The sequence below is a fragment of the Lepidochelys kempii genome, chromosome 3 (genome assembly GCF_965140265.1).
Source record: "Lepidochelys kempii isolate rLepKem1 chromosome 3, rLepKem1.hap2, whole genome shotgun sequence".
Taxonomy (NCBI): Eukaryota; Metazoa; Chordata; order Testudines; family Cheloniidae; genus Lepidochelys; species Lepidochelys kempii.
In genome coordinates, this window is record NC_133258.1 from 208,328,585 (window position 1) to 208,340,285 (window position 11,701).

The 11,701-nt window shown below is 46.7% G+C and overlaps 1 protein-coding gene across 5 annotated transcripts in view; it reads right to left on the bottom strand.

Annotated features, from left to right (window-relative positions):
- Positions 1 to 11,505, bottom strand: part of TTL (tubulin tyrosine ligase) — a 39,194-nt gene extending 27,689 nt beyond the window's left edge. For 4 of the 5 annotated variants that reach the window (XM_073339904.1, XM_073339902.1, XM_073339903.1 and 1 more), the window contains exons 1-3: positions 10,558 to 10,899; positions 3,621 to 3,699; positions 1,567 to 1,799 (exon numbers count right to left, since the gene is read on the bottom strand). In XM_073339904.1, the coding sequence (XP_073196005.1) occupies positions 1,567 to 1,799; positions 3,621 to 3,699; positions 10,558 to 10,714 (469 nt within the window). In that variant the 5' untranslated portion in view covers positions 10,715 to 10,899. Of the gene's footprint in view, positions 1 to 1,566; positions 1,800 to 3,620; positions 3,700 to 10,557 lie in introns of all 5 variants that reach the window. The other variant, XM_073339901.1, reaches the window with a different exon arrangement.
- Positions 11,506 to 11,701: the final 196 nt, after the last annotated feature.

The window sequence follows — 11,701 nt, forward strand, 5'->3', positions numbered from 1 at the left end:
GAGATGTTTTGATATACTTTGGAATTTCACTGTCCATTAATAAGAATATATTTTACAGACACCTTGCGCTGGAATGTATACAGTTTTAAAGCTTCCTTGTAGCATTACTTGATAGCTTTTTTCCTAATACTGGATCAAAAATCATTTGAGGTCTTGTACGTGACAAATTATGATTGTCCAGAGTAATTACTTGTCTTTATTAACAGTCAATCAATATGATTTTTATTTAAAGTACTGAGATTTTCCTCAGACTTGATTTTTGTGATGGGGATTTCTGCAAAACGAAGTGGCTGGCTATTGTGGGTGGCCGAAAGGCCTCTGGGCTGGACCCGGGATGCCATGAGTTGGCATAACTGCACTGTTTGATGGTGTTACGGACTGACTGACATCAGCTGACAGTCTGGCCAGCTCTGTACCCGAGGTGAGCGGGTCCCCCAGGGAACCACAAGGGCTGAGATTTTTAGCTTCCCTCTAAACACAAGCCGTAGTGATTTTAAGGAGGGGGAGGACTTGGTTTCATGTCTCCTACTCCAGCACACGCACGTCTGAGAGCGTCTGCGTCCCTCTTCTTTTCTCCTTCCCCTCCTGTACGTGATTTCAGTCTCTGTCCTCTCTCCTTTCCTTGTTTCTGTTCTTGCCTCCCTTTGGTCTGCGCTCCAGCATCCCCTATTGCCAGCCATGAGCACCCAGACATCACGAGCCGGTGGGGAGAGAGCTGCCTTCCAGTGTCTGAGCCTTGCAGGGAACTCCCTGTATGTTCGTTTCAGGTTCAAAGTTCAACCAGGAATACAGGTGCCTCCCCAGTGGCTGCTTGGAGGGCGACCCCTCTGCCCCATTATCCTCCCAAATCCTCTGGAATGGGAAGCTACCAGTCGATTCCTCTCCTTCCACCTTCCGTATCACTGGCCTGAGAGACAGCAGTACAACAGACCCTATCACTATCCTGCCTCCCTTCTGGTTCAACTCACATTCTCCCCAGTCTCCTGTCCTCCACCTGCCCCTATGATCATCTGTCCTCTCTGTAACCCTTATTTTCCCCGCCACTCATATTTCCCTGCACCTCTCCTACTCCCCCGCACATTTCCACCCCCATCACTCTCCCCCTGCCCCCCACATTCCCTCATCGCCGCACCCCACATTGCACTGGCTTTGTTACAGGACACACCTCTTGTGCCTTGTCTCTTGCTGGGGTCTTCCCCACACAAAGAGCTCTGCTGGGGAGCAGAACTGGGTGTTTATGGCGTCAGGGTCGATCATTGCTGGTCACTTATTCATCCCCCCAAATATCAGACAGAGTGTGAAGGTTTGTACTTTTAATCAGTGCTGACGGTTCCCTAGGAGCAGAGAGGAGACCATAAAATACCCCAGTCGGTTGAGAGAACAGAGTTCTATGTGGTACTTATGTAAAGGCCTGCAGTGCAGAGCACACACTGCTATTAAACAGGCATATTGCAACCACGGCTAGACACGATGCAGAGAAAATAATCATCCTTCTATTTTTTTTAAATAACAAAAATCAAACAACAAGAACAGAAAAGAGTTGGAGCATCTCAGCAGGAAACAAACCTTTGGCACCGGCCGAGGATTTAGCTATCCACACGTTCCCCTCCCCATTCTCCTTCCTCTTGTTGTAGGAGGCCAGGAACACTTCCCTTTCATCCGTCCTGGAGTTGTTTATAAGATGGCGAATTCCATTCTGCGCTGGAGCCACTGGAGTCTTTAGGTTAGTTGGATAAATCATATATGATTCTGGGAACCATGTGCAAGATTCTGATAACTCAGGGCTCGTCTTGATTAGCCTAGTTGGAGAAGATAAATCAGCCCATTAGCCTTGCTAATCCTAGAACATGCCAGCTCCCAAAATAATTTATACGTATTAAATGCAGGTTATCATTAACATGAGCCTTTTTCCTGCTAGTGAATATGGTTAATGCATATTCAACAATAATAATACTGTACTGTATACATTTCTATTAACTTGCTGAAAACAGTCTTCTCTTTAAAGCTGCTAGAGGAAAAAAACAGTAGGACAAAATATTTTTTAAAAACCAGCAAATATTGTAATACTATAAGACTGAGAATTGGGTAAATTCCTCTCTCCCCTAAAGATGTTTTTGAGCACTTACCTTTCTAAATAAACATTGTTACAAATAATTGATCTAGATCTTTCTATTTTGTCTTTAATATTTTTGCCTTTTATCATGAACTGGAGTCAAATATTCTGAAATGATCAATAAACAAATGGTTCCACATAGCTAGATATTGCACAGCATCCACACAAAGCTTTCTGAGAAACCAGCAAAGACTTTTCATTGGGAATCCTGTGTGCTAACACTGAAGCCCCTGCAAAAGTTGCTGTGCGGTGGAACTTGATTGGGAAAGATGAGGGGAACAGAATGGTGAACTAGGCTATTCAGAAACGTAATTGTCTCCAAATGGGAGCTATGTATCCAAGCCAAACCCACTGATATTAAAGGGAAATTTCCCATTGACTTCAGTGGGCTTTGGATCAGGTCCTTTGTCAAAATGGCTTTATTCAGAGTCTCAGGGGATTTTTAAGCAATTAGTAGTGTTGGTGACCCCCGGGATTAAAAGGGAAAGGCAGCTACAGCTTTAGAAAAGACAGGCACTGACCCCAAAGTACAAGCTACATAGAAATAATTTTGTGAATCTCAATGAATGGTCTTAAGTAATCTGCTCTCTGGCACTGGGTGATTGTTTACATCATATCTACATAGAAGGGCCTGGGATTTCTAGAAGGGATTTTTTAAGGAACGTAAGCCATGCAGGCCCAAGGTGCACTATTGTATACAAATGACTACGATGGGCGGGCTACAGAATGATACTATACATTATGTAAGTTAATGTAGGCCCTGCAGCCTGTCTCTTGTTGTATGACAGTGATGTCTTAAAACAGTTTGGCCAGACCAGCAGCTTTGAAATGAACACGCTCTAACAGAAGCAGAGTTCAGTCCCAAGTCATATTTTAATAAACCAACTCAATACTCCATCTCTTTAACAAATAGAAGCACATGCACCACTCCTTGCAGGAGACATTGGCATTGCTGATTATTATGAAACTCCATCTCTGAGTCATCTCTTGTGAAAGAGATGTCTCCTGGCATTCACTTGACCAAAGGATCTGCTTAGCTAGAAGCACATTAGTACTGCAAGTCTCTATAAAAATGAACAACAGAAATAGCAGAGTGGAACCAAGCTTTAAAAATATATCTACCAGGAGAAACAGATAATGTTGTAGTGGTTGTTTCTTTAGGTCCACATTTTAGGAAACAACAACATCTGCTGCTCTTGCATTCCCAACTTGACATGCAGCACCATTTGCAAGCGCAAACAACAGAATTACACATACAAATGCTGCTTGCCTATGAAAATCAGGTCCAGTATCTAGAAACTGAAATGCTATTTGGGCACACAAATGATTGTGAAGAAAAAAAGCAGATGCAGCTTCTGAAGATTGCTGAAGGGCCCCTGAACAGAAGGCCTTTAAAGGCAAATTTTGGTGCTTTTTCTCAAGCATCATACAAAACACACTTAATATTTAGTTGCATTAGAAAAAACATTTCTTCAAACACACTAAAAGGTTTAAATGGAATCCTTACTTCACTAACGAAGCTTTGCGACAAAGCTTGTCAGCTCCCCTGTAGTAATTTACCAGCTGCACAAGTCCAGGTTCATGACCTACAAGAGGAAAGGGAGAGTTAAGAAACAAAACTTATCAATTAAAAAAAAAGGGGGGGGGAAGAGGGGACAGATTGCTAAAGAATCCTAGGAAAAAGGAGAAAAATTAGACTTCTCTGTTATACAGTCAACTGCATGATGCCGATATTGGGCCCAGGTTGCATCCTGAAGAGCACCTTTCTTAGGCTTGACCATTCTAAGTTAGGTTTTACTATTTGTGGTGGTAAGTCATATATGCCTTATATACTTCCATATTCTAGTGCTGGTTGTCATTCGTACATACTTAGTATTCCACAAATAGGCCTATTACTCAAATATCTGCAACGAACCAAATCTCCCCCCAATGTGACCCCACCTCGTTCTTACGACAGAGAGTAGCGATGTGCTATTTGCTTAGAATACCTAAAAATCCTTAGTCCCCTGAGGTTCACTAGCTAGACAAGTGTCTGTAAGCATTATCCACCTCCCTCCTGGCCACAGATGGTGGGAGACATTGTTTGAGCATTTGGACTCAAGAAATAATGCAGCAACTCTACCTTGTGTGTCTTGACAATTGAAATCAAATGTCAAATGATTACTTCTAAGAAATGTGCAGAATCTTTCATTTATTGGCTAGGCAACCTTGCTTTATCTGTCTTGGCTAGAAGTAAAGAGGTGATGAACAATGACAAGGGTCGAAGGCAGATTCAGTGTCAAACAGTCACCAAATGACTACACATTATTAATCCATCATGTTTATTAGGGCAGTGCCTATGGACCAACCAAGGACAGGGCCTCATTGTGAGAGACACTGTACAAACACAGGGTAGCCAACAGTCTGTCCTGAACAGTTTACAATCTACCATCTAAGAATCTAATTGCCCACCCCAGCTTCTAAACTTGTCCCCTCTTCCACAAGAAACCACCCAGCCAAAAGTCTTTCTCAGGTGGCTGAACCCATCCTCAAAAGCCCACAGATGCCCCTGACTCCTCTCCCGGCACGAGAGCCAGCCTGAGAGCTCAGGACAAAGCTGAAATATTGAAAATGCCCAGATTCAGTGGAAGCGTGCCCTTTCCCCATTGCTGCCCTGTCATCATGACTCAAGGGTGCCCAACCCACAGCGGATACAGCTGAAGAGAGGCTCCCTGCACTGAAGACCGCTCTTTGTTGGCACCTTTTCTATCTGATTCAGAAAAAGAAGAATCTGCTGCACACAGAAGGGGCAAGGGATGGATTTTGGGTGGCCAGACAGACAGCAGGTCACCCACTGGCAGTGGCCTGCTCCGCATAAGCTCCCTATGACAGGGCGCAGGGGCTGGGAGCAGAAGCACAGGATCAGTTGTTACACAGACACTTCCATCTTCCTCCAACCCAACCCTGTGGGGAAGGGGCTGTTACTTCAGGGCTAGTAGCCATTGGACTGGAACAGAATCCAAACTGGCTCCAGGGGCAGGGCACAGATTCCACCCACATAGCACACCCGACCAGACTGGGCTAAGGGTTTGCCCCTAAGTTACTCCACAAATTAGAGACTGTCCTGAACAGAAATGGCACCCAAACCAGCTGGATGGACGAGGAGAGATTGGGAAGGGGCAGGGGTGGGCAGGTAATTCAATAAAAACCATGAGGCACACTCCAGCTGGATGTGCTTTAAAAGGAAGAGTATAAGACGCACGTTAGTTCCATGCATGGGAACTAGACAAACTCACACAGCACTCGCAAAATAAGAAAGGGAAATACTGGTTTACTGGTTACTCTAATTCCACAGTTTTCAACCTTTTTTCATTTGCCGGACCCTGAAAAACTTCCAATGGAGGTGCGGATCCCTTTGGAAATATTAGAGACTGTCTGCGGACCGCCAGGGGTCTGCAGGCCACACTCTAGTTGTTCTAATGGCCATCCGAAAAACCAATGAGTGACTGACATACATGAGTAGCTTTTTAATCTTTACTAACTGGTTGCCCTGCAGCAAAAAATAATAGAAAAGGAAAAGTGAATGCCTGGGATATTGGCTCTGTTGGATGGTCATTCAATAGGAGCTACTGTTGGAAGAACTGGATATTATGTTCTAATCTTATTACTGTATTTTCTTGAAAAGAGGACTCCATTATGCACATTTTATTGTGTTACTACTAGAAGAGGTTATTCTAGTATTCTTTTTTTGCCACTGTATTTATACATACACACTTTAAGATCCTTCAGTTAAAAGAACAGATACAGGCAAAAAAGTGGTGGGGGAAAGAGGAAAATACACAGCAACATGCTGGCGGGAATGTCATGGCAAGGGGAACTAGTCCTACTGGTAGGGAACAGACGCAGGAGCTATTTCAGGAACAGAGCCCCACATTCTTATTACAGGATTAGGGAGCTGTCACGATTTACTGAAATGAAAGAGAGATTCCAGTGCAGAATAATCCTCCTGACGGCAGCCAGGAAACACATTTCATTGCAATGGGACAGATCCTTCTCACCAAGCACATGCAGATCTCTCAACTTCTGTGTGCTGCTCTCCCCAGTAGAAGGCTCTCCACAGGATCAGCAATGACACTGCAAACTGTTCTCATGGTTCTTCAACCTCCCCAGGGATCCCGTACAACAGTGAATGCAGCCTAGGTCTGCCATAATTTCCCTCCCTCTCCCCTGTAGTTTTAAGGCCAGAAGGGATCTCTGAGATCATCCAGTCTGACCTCCTGCTTAACACAGGCCAGAGAATTTCACCCACTGATTCCTGCATCCAGCTCAATGACTTGCGGTGGAGCTAGAGCATATTTGTAGAGAGGCCAATCTTAATTTCAAGACTCCAGATAACTGAAAATCTACCACTTGCCTTGGTAAATTGTACCATCATTTACTAATATGTCCCTCTGATTCTGGCTAGTTTCAGCCTTTGCCTGCTATATTAAAGAGCCCTCTACTATCAGATATCTTCACTCCATGTAGGTAATGATTATTTTTCAGTGGAACACTCCCTCTGTGCTACGGAATGACCCCCTTCAAGAGGGGAAGGAAGTTCTAGGGGCAGTAGCATGGGTCCCTGGCAGAAATGCAAGGCTGTAAGAGAGGGTAGGGAGGCCTTGAGCTGGTGCAGATGCAAAGGACCTCCATGCAGATGACCCTGTTATCTTCAGAAGATCCCCTGAGATCTAGAGAGGGAGAGGTGATGAACCCTAGTCTACAGGAAATCTGTAAGAAGCTTGTGGAGTTTGCTCCCCACCTAGTTTTCCGGGGGGAGGGGGACAGAGAATGGGAGTGGTGGCACATGGACGAAGACAGATCTGCCCATATGACTGCAAAACAAATAGCTCCTATAGAAACGTGGCTGGCAAAAATAAAAGAATGACCTACTGCGAGCACTGCATTAACAACTGAACTCTCAGAGGAAAAACACAGCAAGTAAGACAAACTGGTTAAAAATAAACCATCCACCCCGTGAGTTTGGTAGTAGCCTACACACTGCCTCAGTTTTGCTGTATTCTCCCAGCTCATAATTCTATTGCTATGCAATCAAAGGTGACTTCCTCAACAATTTTGGCAATTTCAACATTTTCTTCAAATTTGTAAAAATCCCCCTCCCCCTTCTGTATCTAAAATTGTCATTTTGGGGGCTTATGCTGGTGGATACATATTAGTGAAACATAGTAATATGTCCTATCAGGTGTATGACTACCAATATCAAACACCACAAATCAGTCTCCATTTCTTTTTAAAATGGGACACCATCAGGTTACAGATTCTAGTTTGGTAAAACATATTTTTTTAACTTGTATTACCAATAATTCTGTAGATCATCCCAGCACAATTCTAATTGCCACAACAGCTCAAGGGGAGTTTAGACTGCAGTTGGCCAGTAACTATAATTAGCTGTGACCTTGCCACAAGCCCTCATGGTAAAGGGTGGGTGCCTACATTTTGTACCCAGGTTGGTAAATCTCCTAGGAGAATTTTGTCAATGGTGTTAAAGCTTATCTATTTGCACCTAGTGTAGATGTGCTGCACCAGCTTACAGAGTAACAGCGCAGCTTACCACAGTTTGGGTCACCACTAAGGATGCGTTAAATAAAATCAAACAACAATCCGCTTTCAATAAACAAAAAAAAAAAATAAACCTCCCAGTAGGTGAGAGCTTGAGGGAGTGAGGAGCAGCCCTCCCACAGGCCCCACCACCTCCCTCCCTTAGCATGTCCATTTCTAGACCTGCAGAGCAAAACCACATGGACTTGGGGGCCAAGGGGCAGCCTGTCACAGAGCTATTATGTCCCCAGGCCAATTTCCATGGTGTTTATTTTCCTGCCTCTCACATTAATGGATGGAGTACATGAGCCTGGGCACTAAACAAAGCAAGCACAGATCTGTCGCCCGCTCAAGAAAAAGTTATGGAAAGTTTTCCACAGGAGCACCGCTGAGTTCCACATCAGCCAGCCGATAGACTCTGAAAGGCCAGTTCTGAGTGAGAAGTGTTTAAGGGCCTTTATTTCTTTGGTTCACACCAAAGTGAGAAGTTTGATTCTTTCCGTTTCCCCAATGCTTACACAACCCTGTTTTAGCTGTCTTCACTGAGTCAGTCCCTTAGTTCTCTTTGATCCCAGGCAGTGTTTTCTGCAGAGTGTTACAGTATTCTTCTAGTGCTGTTAGCAAACACAAAGGGCAGCCCTGGATGAACCAGACCTTCTGAGAGCAAGATACTTGTATCTGAATACATCCTGGCTGGCTTAATTCAATTCTGACCATCTCCTGAAAAGAAGCAGACAACCATGCCAAATTCCACATAGAAGTTTTACAATGAGTCATCTCTCTGTTCATTGGGCTAATTTCAAAATAAATTCATGCAAAATCATAAATTAACTCAAACAGCAATAATAAAGGGACAAACTTTCATATAACAATCTGCCCAAATCTAATGTATAAGAGGATCTAAAAACGGATCAAACCACTTAGTACCACTTAGAGAATTTCCCAGTGTCCCCCTTTACAAATGACTCATCTTTTTTACATTAGGATATATATATATATATAAAATAAATCCTCAACAAAATACACTGCAGATCCCATTTTGATACCACTGTACATTATTAAATTACTTTTCTCCCACAACTAAACAGAACTCATTTTCTCCTGTGAGAAAACTTGTGATCATATGGGGAGTTGAATGATAAACTATGGGCATAGGTTTGTCATACAAGCAGAGAGAGTTACATTTTATGTTAAATTTCCCCCCCCTTGAGCCATGTTTGAGTCAATCCTGATCCCAGCCCCACTGTCAAGATTTCAGAAAAGGGTGAAGAAGTTCTCACCAAACGATACCAACCATGGAAGTTCAAACAGGTGAAAAACACCTCAAGATAAAGAAATGTTAGCTATTTCTTTAAGGGTCAGAGGGCTTCCTGGAGAAGGGAACATGTGGGGATTAAAGATAAAAGCAGAGTGAGGGTCTCCACCCTTTCACACTTTGGGGGCTGGGGCAAGGGGCCCCCTGAAATCATTCAAGAAAGGGGGGTTACATTTTGTAAGAGCTAGTTGGCCTTACTTCCATATCAGACTAGGTAATATTTCAAATACCAATTTTAATTTAAAATACTGGTTGAATTTAAAATACTCGTCTCCAGCTGAAAATTGCAGCTCTCTCATAATATAGCATCATGTTGCTGAGGTCTCTGATTCGAAGCATTCCTTTGTTCCTGTTTTCTAATATAAGGTACTGCTATAAGCAGACAGCAGTTCTAAAATTCCTCTAAGATTCCACAGTATAATGGAACAGAACCGTAAAAACTAAAATGTTTAATGCAACATCGATGTGACCAAAAACGTTAACACAGCCCCAAATAACTAATTTCTACAATTGGTTTCAGAACAACAGCCGTGTTAGTCTGTATTCGCAAAAACAACAGGAGGACTTGTGGCACCTCAGAGACTAACCTATTTATTTGAGCGTGAGCTTTCGTGAGCTACAGCTCACTTCATCGGATGCATACTGTATGCATCCGATGAAGTGAGCTCATGTATGCTCATGCTCAAATAAATTGGTTAGTCTCTAAGGCGCCACAAGTCCTCCTTTTCTTTCTACAATTGGGCAAGTTAACCTTTAGGTCATAAAAATGCTATATTTTAAGGAAGGCTAACTTTAAAAATAAGAGCCATCACCATAATATCTCTTCAGCTATGCTGTTGTACTTCCCGACGGCGACCCCCCTGCTCCTGCCGCTGCCATGCCAATGGCCAAGTCCCTCCCCTGTTGCAGCAGACAACACCCAAAGCCACATTACTCTGCAGCACACGCTAGTCACATATTAGTTTACAGGTTTCAGAGGAACAGCCGTGTTAGTCTGTATTCGCAAAAAGAAAAGGAGGACTTGTGGCACCTTAGAGACTAACCAATTTATTTGAGCATGAGCTTTCGTGAGCTACAGCTCACTTCATCGGATGTTTACCGTGGAAACTGCAGCAGACTTTATATACACACAGAAATCATGAATCAGTGGGGTGGGAGGAGGTATTGTTTCATGATTTCTGTGTGTATATAAAGTCTGCTGCAGTTTCCACGGTATGCATCTGATGAAGTGAGCTGTAGCTCACGAAAGCTCATGCTCAAATAAATTGGTTAGTCTCTAAGGTGCCACAAGGCCTCCTTTTCTTTTTGATATTAGTTTACATTTCCCAGTATGCAAAAGCACATAAACGTACATCCCCAGAAACATCAGAGAACATCCCCTAACGGAAAGGAATTACTGCGCACTAGTGATTAGACAATAAAAAGCACAGGTTCCGGCCCCCTCCACACAAACAAGCATTAGCATGTGGCATTGAACACTGGCCGATAAAAACCAGCTGTCTTGGTGGGTTGCTCATTGGCCTTGTCCTGCCAGTGCCGCTCTTCCTCTTACCCAGTCTCCCGAAGGGCAGCCTGTTCCTCTCCCCCAGCATCAGGTTAAATCTGGGGTTGTCTCTTTTCAGCCTCTTCCACTGGCCGGTGGACAGGAGTATTTTGGACACTTCAGCATAGATGCTGCTGTTTTCATCTCGTGCCACGAAGGTGTACATGGTTCCACGCGACACGAGCGGCCTCAGGCCCGAGCCGGGAGGCAGCGCGGTTTGCAGCGAGCTAACGCGGGTCTCCTCGACCCCGGCCACCGCCCAAGCCGCAGGAGTCAGAGAAGGACACCGGCGCCGCAAGGCCTGCCTCTCGGCCAGGCGCCTCCAGGCTCAGGGTTACAATCCGCTCGGGAAGATCAAAACACGGACCCCCAGGCAAGCCCATAGGGGAGCACGGGCCTGCCCCAGCCGCCGGCGAGCTCCCTTCTGCGGCGGTGGACGTGGGCCAGCCGCCGCCGGGCAGAGCCTGGGGCGCTCCCCGAACCCGCCAGCGCCGCCTCCCTGGTCCCCGGGATCAGGCAGAGCCAGGCCCGCCCCGGGACCTTCCCGGCCCCCGCCCGGCTCACGGGCAAGGGAGCGGCACGGGAGCAGCGAGCCCGGCCATGCCCCTGGCGAGCTCCGCCCCCGCGCTTGGCGGCGCAGCTCGCGGGCCCGGGGGCGGGCCGGAGCCCCGAGGGGCGAGTTTCGGGGGGACCAGCGCCCAGCCCGGGGCCGCGCTCCCCGGGGGGGGGGACGCCCCCGCCGGCCCCCAGGCCCGGCTCCGGCGCGGGGCCGCGGCAGCAGCCGCGGGGGGGCGCTGAGGGGCGGGGGTGCGAAGTGGGGGTGGCGGCGCCCGCAGGCTCCGGCTGTGCTCGGCGCTGCACAAGGTGCCCGGTGGGGGGGGAGGGGCGCTGGCACTCAGCTGCCGGCCGGGCCCAGTTGGCGGGGCACGTCGGCAGCGCGCGCGCTGTGTGTGTGGGGGGAGGGGGGGTGTCGCTGCGGCGCGTCGCTGCGGCGCGTGACCCGACCGGCCCCGCGCGCGCGCGCGCTGCGGCCGCGAGCCGGGCCCCCGGATCCGGAAGGGTTTCCTCCAGGCCGCGCGGCCGGAAGTGACGCTTGTGGGTGGGGAGCCGCCGGTTCTCCACGCCCCCCCCCCCCCCGCGCCTCGCGGGACCG